Here is a 13333-nt window from a genome sequence, read left to right as displayed (position 1 = left end):
CAGTTTTATGTTTATGTGTTTTAATTATTAATATTGATGCAGCTTTTGTAAGTTACATTGTGTGTAGCTTCATGTGTGTTTTGTACTGGTGTGTGAAGAACTGCAAATAGTGTCACTTTTCTCTAATGTTTAGGAAAAATGTATGAAAATGAGTGATTTATGTTAGAGATTATTCTAAAATTATTTCTGTCACTTAAAAATTACAGAGTTAAAGTCAATGTGTGCATAAACATAGGTGTATTTTATGGTGACAGTTAAGGCTACATGTTTAGAAAAACCACCTCCCTTTATCTTCTCCTACTACCAGCAACTTAGTGCAAATTTCACTTTATCTCCATGCTCCCATAACACAGACCTGCTCCTCCCTGTCCCCCATAATCTCACTCATCCAAATCCCCCACATAGATCTGTTCACCACCGCCTCCTCCTCTTTCCTCTCAATGGTACTGTTTCATAGTTTACCATATAAACAGAAAATGGGGTTGTGAGTGGGGGGAGGGGGTGGGATAAAGGCTTTTGGTTGGTGGAAGAAGAGATCAAGGCTATGTGTGGGGAAAGTCAAGCATGTCTGTACTGAGGCATCAAGATCTCCCCACGGCACTATTGCCTTGATGGGCCAGAAAGCTGGAGTGGCTCCCCTCCACCCTAGGCTTCAGCAAAGCCATAATTCTCTCTAGCTCAGGGCTCATATTGCACATAAGCCTCTTTGCCCTTGGGTCTCAAAAATCCCTAATAAATCCTATTTCTCCAAACTATTTCATCCCCCCAAGTCTCTTTCCTGCCCAGACTCCCTCCCTGTCTTATTAGAGGTACATGCAGATTGTGGCTGGTGAATCAAGCCTGCAGTGTCAGAAAAAATGACTTGACTGACAGAACTCCTGTGGTAGTTAGCAGTTCTGGCTAACCAGTCCAAGGTATCAGAACAAAATATCAGATAGACCCGCAGAGGTATGCATGTGTGTGGTTTGGTGTTTATAAGGATTGTGGGTTTTTTAGCTGTTCATGTGATATGAACAGGACAAATTTCAAAATGGGAGCATTTTACAATATTTTAGCTGTAAAGATTCAATAAAAAATTAACAGAAAATTCTTTTATGAAGAGTTATGGCATCAAATTTGGAAAGCAAATTCAGTAACTAAAGTGCAAAACAAAAGGGATTTTATTTCTTCTCTAATGATGCACTGATTTGTATTTAACTATGGAGTCCCTACTGATGCAGCCATAATTGGCTGGATTCTCCAAAGAGCCTCAGGGGTTTAGGCAACCAAAATTTTCAGTGGGAGAACTCCTTTGGGCACTTTTGAAAATCTCACCCTTCATTTCCTATAGCAGGGGTTCTCAAACTGAGGGTCGGGATCCCTCAGGGGGTCACAACACTATTACATGGGGGGTCACGAGCTGTCAGCCTCCACGCCAAACACCGCTTTGCCTCCAGCATTTATAATGGTGTTAAATATATAAAAAGACTTGTTTTTAATTTGTAAGGGAGGTTGCACTCAGAGGCTTGCTATGTGAAAGGGGTCACCAGTACAAAAGTTTGAAAACCACTGTCCAATAGTGTTCCTGGGAAGCAACAGAGCTTGCCATTGATTTATTAGCAGAAGGACAATTTTGTAGTCAATTCACTAGACTGGTCATAATATGGTTATTGGACAAATCACAACTGCTTCAGGCCTCTTTACCCATTTTTAAATTGGAAATAACTCCTGTGTAACACAAATGTTTTGAGATTTTAGTCAGTAATATTTTTAAAACACTGAGATCCTCGAGTGGAATGCAAATTAGAAATACAAAATACAATTATCAACAGCAATTTGGATTTAATAAGTCCCTTGAGAAAAATTCCATTTAGGCATCTTTTCCACAACTAACCATGTCTCAGTTAAGTGGGTGTACTTTATTGATCATTCTATCCTAGAGCCCTCAGGAAAAACCAGTGTCTACAAATACCTGTCCTAGATTGATTCCTACTTTTCTAACCACTTCCTCATTTCTGATGAAGGCATGAAGCCTCCTCATCATGTAGTTTATCATTATTTTTCTTCTTCATCTACATTCTCTTTCTGGAATATCATATTGTTAGTTTCAGCCTTGGATGTTACTCCAAATTACATGTCCATCAAGTCAAAGTCCCATCTATTTACTTTTTTTGTTCATATCAGCTCCTCACCAGATCATAACTTCCTACTATCGAACACTGTGAAAGACTAAACTTTTGTGTAAAACATACTACCTGTTCTGTGTCTTATTCCACAGCAGATTTCCTTAAATTAGACTTTTACTTTTCCCAGGGACAGAAATCTTAGAAACACTTTATTCAAAATGTTTTTTCTTCTCATAACTCAATTGTTTAAATAGGCCAATCACTATCTCTAAAGTGTCAGAATTAATCATCAAGTTGAGCTAAAATTCTTATTCCTGCTTACCTTATCCCTGCATCCCACATTTATTAATAAAATTCCCTCTTATATTCTTCCTAAATCACTACCCTGAAATTTCAGGTAATACTGAAAACTGAAGCCAGATAACATTCTTACTCCAAGAAAAAAAGAGTATATATTCTTGTCATAATCACTGGCCTTTTTAATCCAAATCAAAATTATCCTAGAAAAGCATACCTTAATTTTTTTTCCTTTTTAGGTTATCCAGATCAAAATCTAAAGCATTTTGTGAGTCATGTATGTAGCACAATAAGCTAGGTAAAAATTAACTACTGTATATACAGATTTTACTTTCCAAATGATTAAGTTCTTGACTCTGCTGTGTCATACAATTTTCCTTGATACTACTCTACCATACCTACTATAATCATGCCATCAATATGGTTGTAACTACTTGAATGAAATTAGGGAGGCAGGTTAGCCTAGATGACTGAGCAGAGGGTTTGCTACCAGATACTCCTGAGTTCTCATGCTGGCTCTGTCACTGATGCATATGTATAACTCCATGCATGTCATTTAATCTCTATTGCAGTATCATCATCTGTAAACAGGGATTAATAATTTATTTAACCTAGCAGGGTGTTGAGGATTAATTATTCAGTGTATGGACATCATTTTGAAAATGTAAATTACCACATAATAGCATATTAGAAATAATTTGGGGCTTGTCAAAATAACATTTGGGAAACTAAACAAAATCTGTCTACATGGCACCGACTTATTCTAAATTTAACTTATTTCACTTTCTACATCTTACTTCTGTATTTAATTTTTATCACCATATACATACTTCATTTGCTGTTCCTTCTGTATATTCTGTAATTTGTATAGCACAGTGATAGCTAATATTTTTATGAGAATGTATTATTATTCCTCGATTTTATTTCCATCATCATTTAAAAATGTTTTGATGTAGTTCCTCCCAGATGTTTACTCCTAATGCAACTGAAAATGCAAGTGACTGACAATCTTTAATGATCCATAAAACTTTGAATTTCATATCTACTGCACTTTCAGAGATGTACAGTCATAGGAGAACAATACATTTAATTTATAAACAGCATTACTGCGTGTTTTTTTTGTTTTGTTTTTGGTTTAAGACTTATTTTCACAATCAATTACATTTTACCAGACAATGTTTTCTACCTTTTGAAATTACTATTTAGTAAGAAATTAATCTGAAAATTAGGTATTTTTCCTCACTGTATATCTATAAAAACAACAGAATCTGCAAATTAGTCATCATAAACTGCAGTTAATGCATTCTAAACACTTTCTAGAGGTCATGTTTTGTATTTTAAAGTGAATATTACAAAAAAAACATTACAATCATTGTATGCCACTACAACTACTTCAGACAGTACACTTACTTGTGACCCAGGTGTTTGAGAAAATATCCCAGTACCTTCAGAGCCTGCACCCAGATACTTTCACTTTTGGAAGCCAGTAACTTATAAATGACTCTAAAATGAAAAAAAAAATCAGTCAGCATATTCTCTCAGTTTACCACCAAACACCAGCCATTTCCATGGAATCATTCGTACTGTGAAACTAAACAATAAAATAGTAAGAAAAGCTAAGAAAGGAACATACATATAGGAGTGAAAGGCAGTATTATAGTGGGATCACAAGCTATGCTGGTGGATTGTGGTCATGGTCCCTTTAAGGTAGGTCCCAAAATGGAGGGGAAATCATTTCAGTTTCAACCAAATCAAATTAAACAGTCAAAAGGTTTCTTCCTTTGACCATTGGTCCAAATGAAGAAAAACAAACAAGACCTCCTTCAATCTAATCCAAGGTTCCACAGACTCAGGGTTGCTTCTTTCAGCAAAGGTTCCACTTGGAACAAAAACAAAAAAGCATTCTACAGTCCTTGAGCAGTACGACAGTTCTGCTGTGTTCAAGATGGGTGGTTAATTCCACAATTAGGCCTTTACGCTAGCAAAGCCAGGTTCAGGAGTTTTATGAGACAGAAGGAAACTAGAGAGCACTCCTCTCCCCTTCTACCAACACTTCACACTCACTCTCCCACCCTGGAAGCCTTTTTTATTTTTTTTTAATGGTTTTGTGCCATGAGCAGTGGGTATAATTAGTCTTCCCTGGTGTTGTCGCCAACCCGCCACTGGACACCTGAGCCGCAGTGGTCCTGCCCCTTCCCTGAGACACCCACAGCCTCCACCTTGACTTTAAACATTTGTTCCTTATTTCTAATATGAATTTGTCTGGCTTCAGCTTCCATTGGTTCTTGTTATGCTTTTCTCTGCTAGATTAAAGAACTCGTTAAGTAGCTGTTATTTTCTCCCTTTGAAGGTACTTGTACACTAAGTCACTTCTCAGTCCCCTCTAGGAGAAACTATACCGATTGAGCTGCAAGTCACTCATTTTCAGGCCCCCAAATAATTTTTGTGGCTCTTTACTGCACCCTCTCCAATATTTCAACCCCCTTCAAAAATGTTGACATGAATACTGTATTCTAAAATTGATATTACTAATGTCTTATTCAGAGGTAAAGTCGCATCCCTACTACTAACTACCCTGATCCAAGGATTGCATTAGCCTTTTTCACCACAGCATCACACTGGGAAGCACATGGTGAGTTGCTTGTCCAGTGTGACTCCTAAATCCTTTTCAGTCACTGCTTTCCAGAATACATTCTGTAGGCACAGTGTGCATTATCCCCCTAGATATATGACCTAGCATTTGGCTATATTAAAACACATTTTTTGAATGGGCCCAGGTCACCCAATGATCCAGATTGCTCTATATGACTGCTCTCATTATTATTTACCCCTCTGCCAATCTTTATGTCATCTAGAAATCTCATCACCAATGACTTTATATCTACTTCCATATCATTGAAGAAAATGCTGAAAACTAAATTCTGCTAGCAATAGCTAGATGGATCCCACTCTTGATTTTGATTGGCATTGCTAATTTAACAGTTTTGAATATAAAGACTTCCAGGAAGATTTTAATATTTTTAAGACATTGTTTGACTAAATTATTATAAAAAAAACCCAGATGTTGTGCAGGTTAGTAGCTGGTTTTTTACACAGTATCTGAGTCATATTGAAATTATTTTTCAGAATATCAAAAGACAGAATCCACATTAAAACACATTTATGGTGTTAAAATATTGACCTTTTTGTTACTATATTAGATATAGGAAAATGCCAAGATAGCACTGTTTCTCTTATTGTAGTCAATTATAAATTACTGACAAACATACATATGTATTGTAGAGACACTATTTTTCAGCTTGTGGAGAGAATATGAATATAAATTTAACTCAGAAAAATGTTTATAAAAATGGCTAAAAATAGTCTCCTGTAACAGTTAAAAGAAAAGGGAACCTTCATACCCATATTTGAATTTTTCAGTGTACCTTCAGAATGGCACATTATATTCCAGATTGAATTGCAAATAAAAAAAATAATTTATCCTCAAGCATGTCTAGTTTTATAAACAGGAGCCCAGTTGAAATATTTTCATTTAAATCTCCCCATGACGTTATAAAAGCTTTCATATTTTGAAAGAACAACATGCTAGATTTAGTATTTTCCATAAATGTATTTGTGCTCCAAAAGCAAGCAATTGCACTTTTTATGTATGTGGGAAAGGAAGCAGGTTGAAGGGAGATTAGTTTCAAAAGTACGTTGTCATTTCTCCATCTTACCGTATCCCGTTTCTTTGATCAAATGCAGGTATCATAGATGCTGGATGTTCTGACATTAGAGCCACTAGCAACTGCAGCACATCATGAATATTTTCATCCTGAGTGACAAGCATCAAAATCTTTTTACAAAATATTCTTCATTGAATGCTTTCCATCAAGTTGGTACAATTGATTACAGTAAAAGATAAGTAATTATAGAAACCTACCTCATGCATTGTTAATAAGTAATTTAATATACTCTGCAGCTCATCTTCCTTGACTCCTCTATCCTAAAAAAGAATGGATATTTCTTCATAGAGAGCTTACATTCTTCACACTCTGACTAAGAAAACTATTGCCTACAAAGTCTCTCTAAAATAGGATACCATTAAAAACTAACAATGCCTAGAATTATCTTATGAATGAAGAAACAGCTAAAGTCAAAGGGCTAGATTCTCGCCTCCACTCTACCCCATCTACCACTTGGACAGTGCAAAAGAGACAGACCTGTCCCTGTCCCCACTACACGGAATTTGTAGTGTTGGGGGAATCTGCAGCAGACAAAGCTAGCATTGCCAACTACAGCCCATTCCAACAGTTCCTGAATAAAGGAGCATATCTGGAGAAAAAGAATGTGAGAAGAGGTATGGGCAGAACACACTGAACCCTGGCACCCTGGTTATTCTCAAATGACAGATGATCCACTGCTTACAATGTGTCATCTGGGACTCAAAGACTACTCTAAGCTGCACCAGGGCCAGATAGAGAATCAAGAAGCTGCAACTAACTTCCTGACTGACCCCTCCCCTTTTTGTACCAATTAGATCTCTACCACAGTTCGGTAAAGTAGAGAAACTGACCCAAATGCTTTAAAGGACTCTATAGCAGCAGGTTAGGATCTATACCTTTTTGGTCTAAAAATAAATGTGTTAAAATAGATATAAAAGCAGTGTAGTATGACCAATATGAAATATCCTAAATGTTCATTGCATTCAGGGTAGGTCTGAGGTTTTTTTGGGGGAGAGAGGGCGGTTGTTTGTTTTTAGAAGTATTAGTGGCACAGATCAATATTAACAATCAGGTTTAGTCAAAATAATTGCCAGGAATCATGCATCAAGTGCTTCATTAGAAACTATTCAATATCTACCTTGGGCCTTTGAGTTTGTTACATATATTAAATTACTAACGTTCTCAAATAAGATTATTTTACCTTCAGTATAAGCTGTTTCAAAAACAGAAGCATAAATGCTCGTAGTGATATGATTTCTTTCTGTGATGGTCGAGGACCCTCTGGAAGAAATAAAAAAACACCACCTTTTAAAAGTACTATATGTGCCTGCTCTTACTGCCAGCAGCATTTTCAAGGGATTGCATTTCTTACAGTAGATTGAGTACTGTACTAACTACATGAAATTTAGGTTTCAGAGTAGCAGCCGTGTTAGTCTGTATTCTCAAAAAGAAAAGGAGTACTTGTGGCACCTTAGAGACTAACAAATTTATTAGAGCATAAGCTTTCGTGAGCTACAGCTCACTTCATCGGATGCATTTGGTGGAAAAAACAGAGTAGAGATTTATATACACACACACAGAGAACATGAAACAATGGGTTTATCATACACACTGTAAGGAGAGTGATCACTTAAGATAAGCCATCACCAACAGCAGGGGGGGGAAGGAGGAAAACCTTTCATGGTGACATAACAGCAACCACACACCACACAACAGAACCACTAACCCAGGAACCTATCCTTGCAACAAAGCCCGTTGCCAACTCTGTCCACATATCTATTCAGGGGATACCATCATAGGGCCTAATCACATCAGCCACACTACCAGAGGCTCGTTCACCTGCGCATCTACCAATGTGATATATGCCATCATGTGCCAGCAATGCCCCTCTGCCATGTACATTGGTCAAACTGGACAGTCTCTACGTAAAAGAATGAATGGACACAAATCAGACGTCAAGAATTATAACATTCAAAAACCAGTTGGAGAACACTTCAATCTCTCTGGTCACTCGATCACAGACCTAAGAGTGGCTATACTTCAACAAAAAAGCTTCAAAAACAGACTCCAACGAGAGACTGCTGAATTGGAATTAATTTGCAAACTGGATACAATTAACTTAGGCTTGAATAGAGACTGGGAATGGATGAGTCATTACACAAAGTAAAACTATTTCCCCATGGTATTTCTCCCCCCCACCCCACCCCCCACTGTTCCTCTGATATTCTTGTTAACTGCTGGAATTAGCCTACCTGCTTGTCACCATGGAAGGTTTTCCTCCTTTCCCCCCCCTGCTGTGGGTGATGGCTTATCTTAAGTGATCACTCTCCTTACAGTGTGTATGATAAACCCATTTTTTCATGTTCTCTGTGTGTGTGTATATAAATCTCTCCTCTGTTTTTTCCACCAAATGCATCCGATGAAGTGAGCTGTAGCTCACGAAAGCTTATGCTCTAATAAATTTGTTAGTCTCTAAGGTGCCACAAGTACTCCTTTTCTTTTTGAGAATACAGACTAACACGGCTGCTACTCTGAAATAAGCCATCAAAGTTATACCAGTTGGATGGAACACTATACAGAAGGGTTTTTAAAAAAAATTCTAACCTGATTATGGCATTATTTGCATGAAAGACTAATCCGACATAATCAAAGAGAAATTGCAGCTCAATAAAATAATAGATCCATGCCAACTAAAAATACATTGTCTACAATAGTTTATAACCAGTATTTCTCCATTCGAACAACAGACTATAGAAAAAAAAATCTAAAAAACTCAATGGAAGTTAACAATAAGATGCAATAAACATCACTGTCTATTCATTTGTCCTTTCTTCTTTTTGATTCCTCATTCTTCTCCTATACTAGTTTATTGTATGTGAAATTGGAAAACTCCCTTGCATCTTTCCCATCTTTTTGGTGATGCCTAGCACACAATTTGTGTGTTACAAATAAAATAGCCTAGTTTACTTTTTCAAGAACAATTTAACTTGCACAAAACAACATTCTTTATTTCAGTGGCTATATTTCCGTCCCATTTCATGGATGAAACATTATTAAGAACCACTGCGAAGCATTTTCTAGTCTCTGAGGTCTTTGTCTGAAATATAGTCTCAGCCTTACACAGGATATTTGAAGATATGGACATTGTTATTAGATCCAACCCAAAAGAAGCAGCCTTTTAAAAAGAGAAAAATATTTTTAGACACGTGAATGTTTTATGCTATCATGCAACTGACCTCTTCCCACATAAAATGCAGAGATGAATTTGGATTTCAAGGTAGCAGCCTGAAACTACATCAACAGACACATGAATTATTACAGTTATACTGTGCTCCGAGCCAAAAGGTCCTACCATGCTATACGCTATGTACTTGCATCATTATGGTCAGAAAGCATACTCCTAATTACTTCAGATATATGCATCTCCTCATGCCTCTCCATGTCAACCCACATGAGTTCCACTGGCGGAGTAATGTTAGTCTACTTCTCCACATCGTGGAAGTAGTATTCTCTCCAAAGTCTAGACTAAGGCACTGAACCTCCCCCTGAGATATTATAATGAAAGAACCTCAAAACAAAACTTAAATCATGGGAGACAGCCAAGGGTGTGATACTGAGGAGAAGAAAAAAGACAGGAAGAATTTCTAGGAGAAACAGATGTTAGAGACTGGGAGTGGATGGGTCATTACACAAAGTAAAACTATTTCTCTATGTTATTTCTCCCCCCCATCCCACCCCCTACTGTTCCTCAGACGTTCTTGTTAATTGCTGGAAATGGCCCCCCTTGATTATCACCATACAAGGTTTTCCTCCTCCCCCCCTTTCCAGCTGGTAATAGCTCATCTTAAGTGATCACTCTCCTTACAGTGTGTATGATAAAACCCATTGTTTCATGTTCTCTGTGTGCGTATATAAATCTCCCCTCTGTACTTTCCACCAAATGCATCCGATGAAGTGAGCTGTAGCTCACGAAAGCTTATGCTCAAATAAATTTGTTAGTCTCTAAGGTCCCACAAGTACTCCTTTTCTTTTTAGATTTTAAGGAGTGATTTGCAGGAAGGTGTCCCAAACTAACAGGTACTGGGAACCTACTCATAGAAAGGTTAGCTTCATACTGATGTTCCAATACCTGTTAACATATCTAGAGATGTGGGTGAGCCATTCAATGTTTTAGCAGACGATGATCAAAACTCTGTTTGGTGTCAGGTTATAGGCCAAACACTGAAAAACAACATATTCCCTCCTTTCACAGTTTACTACTACTTATTATTGGTATTCTGGTTGCCTAGAGGCTAAGGCTCTGTAGTAGGCATGATACGAACAGAACAGAAACTGTTCCTATCCAAAACAGATCGGGTCAAAGTCAGGCTAGGCAACTGCAAGAGTGTGGTTCTGTTTGGTTCCAGGAAGTGGGCGGGTGCAAGCCTGCCTGCAACTAACAGCTCTTCTCGCAGCCTAAGGGGAGGAACTACTGAGGCTGGGACTCAAATAAATATGGGGGACAACAAAAGAGAAAAAGAAGGACAGGTGTGAAGGTCAAAGGGTCAAAAGTACAGAACCTGAACGGGACACCGAGCAGAGAACCCCGGACTGCACCCACTGCTCCTCAAAGGTGTCAAGGAAGCCAGAAGACACGGTCCAGAGGAATATTGTCCAGATACATGAATGGAGAGATGAATGGAAATTGGCCACACAGTCGCAGACCACCCTCTCGGCCAACATGCTCTCCGAGGTGTTATAGATGACCACTTTGGCCATCGTTAGCAGAAGGCTGACGAAGAGGGCTCACAATGTCATGGGGCCATGGATGGGGTGTGCATAAATTAGAAGGTCGGGGGGAGAAGTGCAGCCAGAACCGCAAAAGCAGTCCAAAAGGAGCCGGAAAAGGGGCGGCAATCAGGCGCGCTCAAGATAGGCATGTGCCAGGGTCTCCCTCATGCAGCAAAAGGAACAAGCATCGGGTATAGAGATGAACCGCGCCAGGTAAATGCCTGTGCTCACAGCTCCATGAGGGAGGCACCAACTGATATCCTCGGCAGGCCATGGGACCAGGTTGGAATAGACTAGCCCACTGGTGTTCCTTCCCTACAACAGATGGCAATAGGTTCTTCCACTTAGTATTGGGGCGGACACAAGGGTGAGAATATGGTGAGTATGGAGCATGAGTGCATACGTATGTGCCCTCGGCACAGTTCGAAAGCAAACTGGCTGCAGATCGTACAGCTGGCTCCAGGTATACAGGGGGACGATGGCTGGGGGGAAGGGCTCACAAGGCAGTGGTGCAAGAGAGTGGTGGAAGGCAGATATGTTAACCTTAAAATGATAAGGGACCCTTTTCCTATAAGCTGGGAGGGGTTACCTCAGGTCAAATAGGGACATCAGAACCCAATAAAGGGCTGCCTGAAACCTTTAAAAACCCTTCCTCTGGTGAGAGAAGGGGAGGAGAGACAAGCTGCTGCAGGGCTAGTGGCAGCATGGATATAGGCTTCTCCAGGGTGAGAGGCAGTTCTCCTCCCTACAGCGGAAACAACCAAAACTGAGTGCCCTGTTTAGGGAAAGGACTGACACCACAGCTAATAACAGGTCGACAACACCGCGCCCCATGCCCAGCGAGGGGACAGGGAAAGTGTCCCCCTTTGTTTTGTGTTTGAAAATTGGTTTCTTTTTGTTTGCTGGAAGAGCACCCCTTGTGCCTGCCTGGAGGCCTACCTTGAAAATACTGATAAGAGAATAACAGAGGAGGAAGACACCCACTGTCCAGAGTGGAACTGATTTACCATAGCCCCCAGCACTGCCAAAGGGGGAAATGCTAAGTCCGGCAAGAGGGAGGAGGTGCCCTGCCACAAGATGATCACAATCTAAATTTAAAACAAGATTACTCAACAGGTGGATAAAACAAACAGATGGGAGGAGCACAAGGGAACAGTAAGATAGTTATGAACAGCAGAATAAGCAATGATCACAGCAGTTACAGCACACCAGCTGCCTAATACTAGACTGGGTACAACAATACTGGAAAGTAGGGAAGCTAAGTAAATTGGATTCTGCTGCTGTAAATTTGACTCTTTTATGAGTCTCATTTGGCTTTGATGCTAGTAGGGGGACTAATGCAAACACAGCCTTATTTTCTGGAATGTAGTACTGCCATCCCCAGAGTTCAAAAATAATAAGTCAGACCTCAAAGACTATGAGGTAACAGAAACAAACCACCACCATCATCTGAATTTTTGAGCCAAAAGTTAGATCATGGTTTATTTTCTGATTTTTTTTTTAAATCATCCTCTCTGTCTCCAATGTGAGAGACACAATTACAGTGTTATCATCCTTCATAAGTTTATCAAGAGTAATCCAATTCTGATCCCTGCTGCAGGACTTCTCAATAGAAGACCCAAACAAAACAAGGGTCCTACTGTACTAGAGTCTGTAGAGCACATAGCAAGAGGCAGTCCCTGCCTGAAAGAAGATAAATTCATCACCATGGCTTTGCACTAGATTGTGTCACATGGGAGCTGGCACTAGGACCAGGCAACTCAAATCATTTAGTGGCTATGAAACTTCCATTAGATGGGAGTAACTTTTAATCTCTGCTGAGCTGAACCTGATTCAAACTAGTGATCTATAGGTGAAAAGCTCTGTATCTCATTAGCAATGTCCTGAGGCATCCAGTGTCCAGTAAATGCTAACGTAACACCTTAGAGAATGCGGCTTACTTTCTGGTAAGATAAGCTTATTAAATCACATGCTGATCTTTTTGGAGCTTACACAGGCAGGTTCTTCCACTCTCTGGAGATAGTGCAGTGTAAAGGAGAGATTTTGCCTGAGTCTCAAACACACACTATAATAAGTTGCCACCTCCTGCTCTTAAAGGGACAGCTCCCATTACCCCAAATATAAACACTAAAAACACAACAAGAAAAATATTAGCACCACACGCAAATTCACTTCTAAATACTTTTTGCAATATGAAATCATTCCATCAATTACTTCAGGCTCCTCACATTAACTTGTATACATATATGTGTGTGTATATTTTTTCATCCTCACACGGGTCACCAGCAGGGTTTGATAAGCAGCCTTCAGAACCACTGCACAGACCTCTTCTACTTCAGCAATATAGGAGTACTTGATTGTAAGGGGGACAACGTGTGTGGATGAGTACACAGAGAGAGATATAACACATACTTTGTTAGTATACTGCATAAGTATTTGTGGGACGGCAGAATACTC

The 13333-nt window shown here is 39.2% G+C and overlaps 1 protein-coding gene across 2 annotated transcripts in view; it reads right to left on the bottom strand.

Annotated features, from left to right (window-relative positions):
* NBEA (neurobeachin) overlaps window positions 1–13333 on the bottom strand; it is an 835554-nt gene that overhangs the window by 507274 nt on the left and 314947 nt on the right. For both annotated transcript variants that reach the window (XM_038414552.2, XM_038414563.2), the window contains exons 14-17: window positions 7308–7387; window positions 6325–6387; window positions 6119–6216; window positions 3813–3905 (exon numbers count right to left, since the gene is read on the bottom strand). In XM_038414552.2, coding sequence (XP_038270480.1) covers window positions 3813–3905; window positions 6119–6216; window positions 6325–6387; window positions 7308–7387 — 334 coding nt within the window. The remainder of the gene's footprint in view (window positions 1–3812; window positions 3906–6118; window positions 6217–6324; window positions 6388–7307; window positions 7388–13333) is intronic.

This window comes from Dermochelys coriacea, chromosome 1, assembly GCF_009764565.3.
Source record: "Dermochelys coriacea isolate rDerCor1 chromosome 1, rDerCor1.pri.v4, whole genome shotgun sequence".
Classification (NCBI taxonomy): domain Eukaryota; kingdom Metazoa; phylum Chordata; order Testudines; family Dermochelyidae; genus Dermochelys; species Dermochelys coriacea.
Note: the sequence above shows the minus strand (reverse complement) of the source record. Positions and strands in the feature narration are given on the sequence as shown.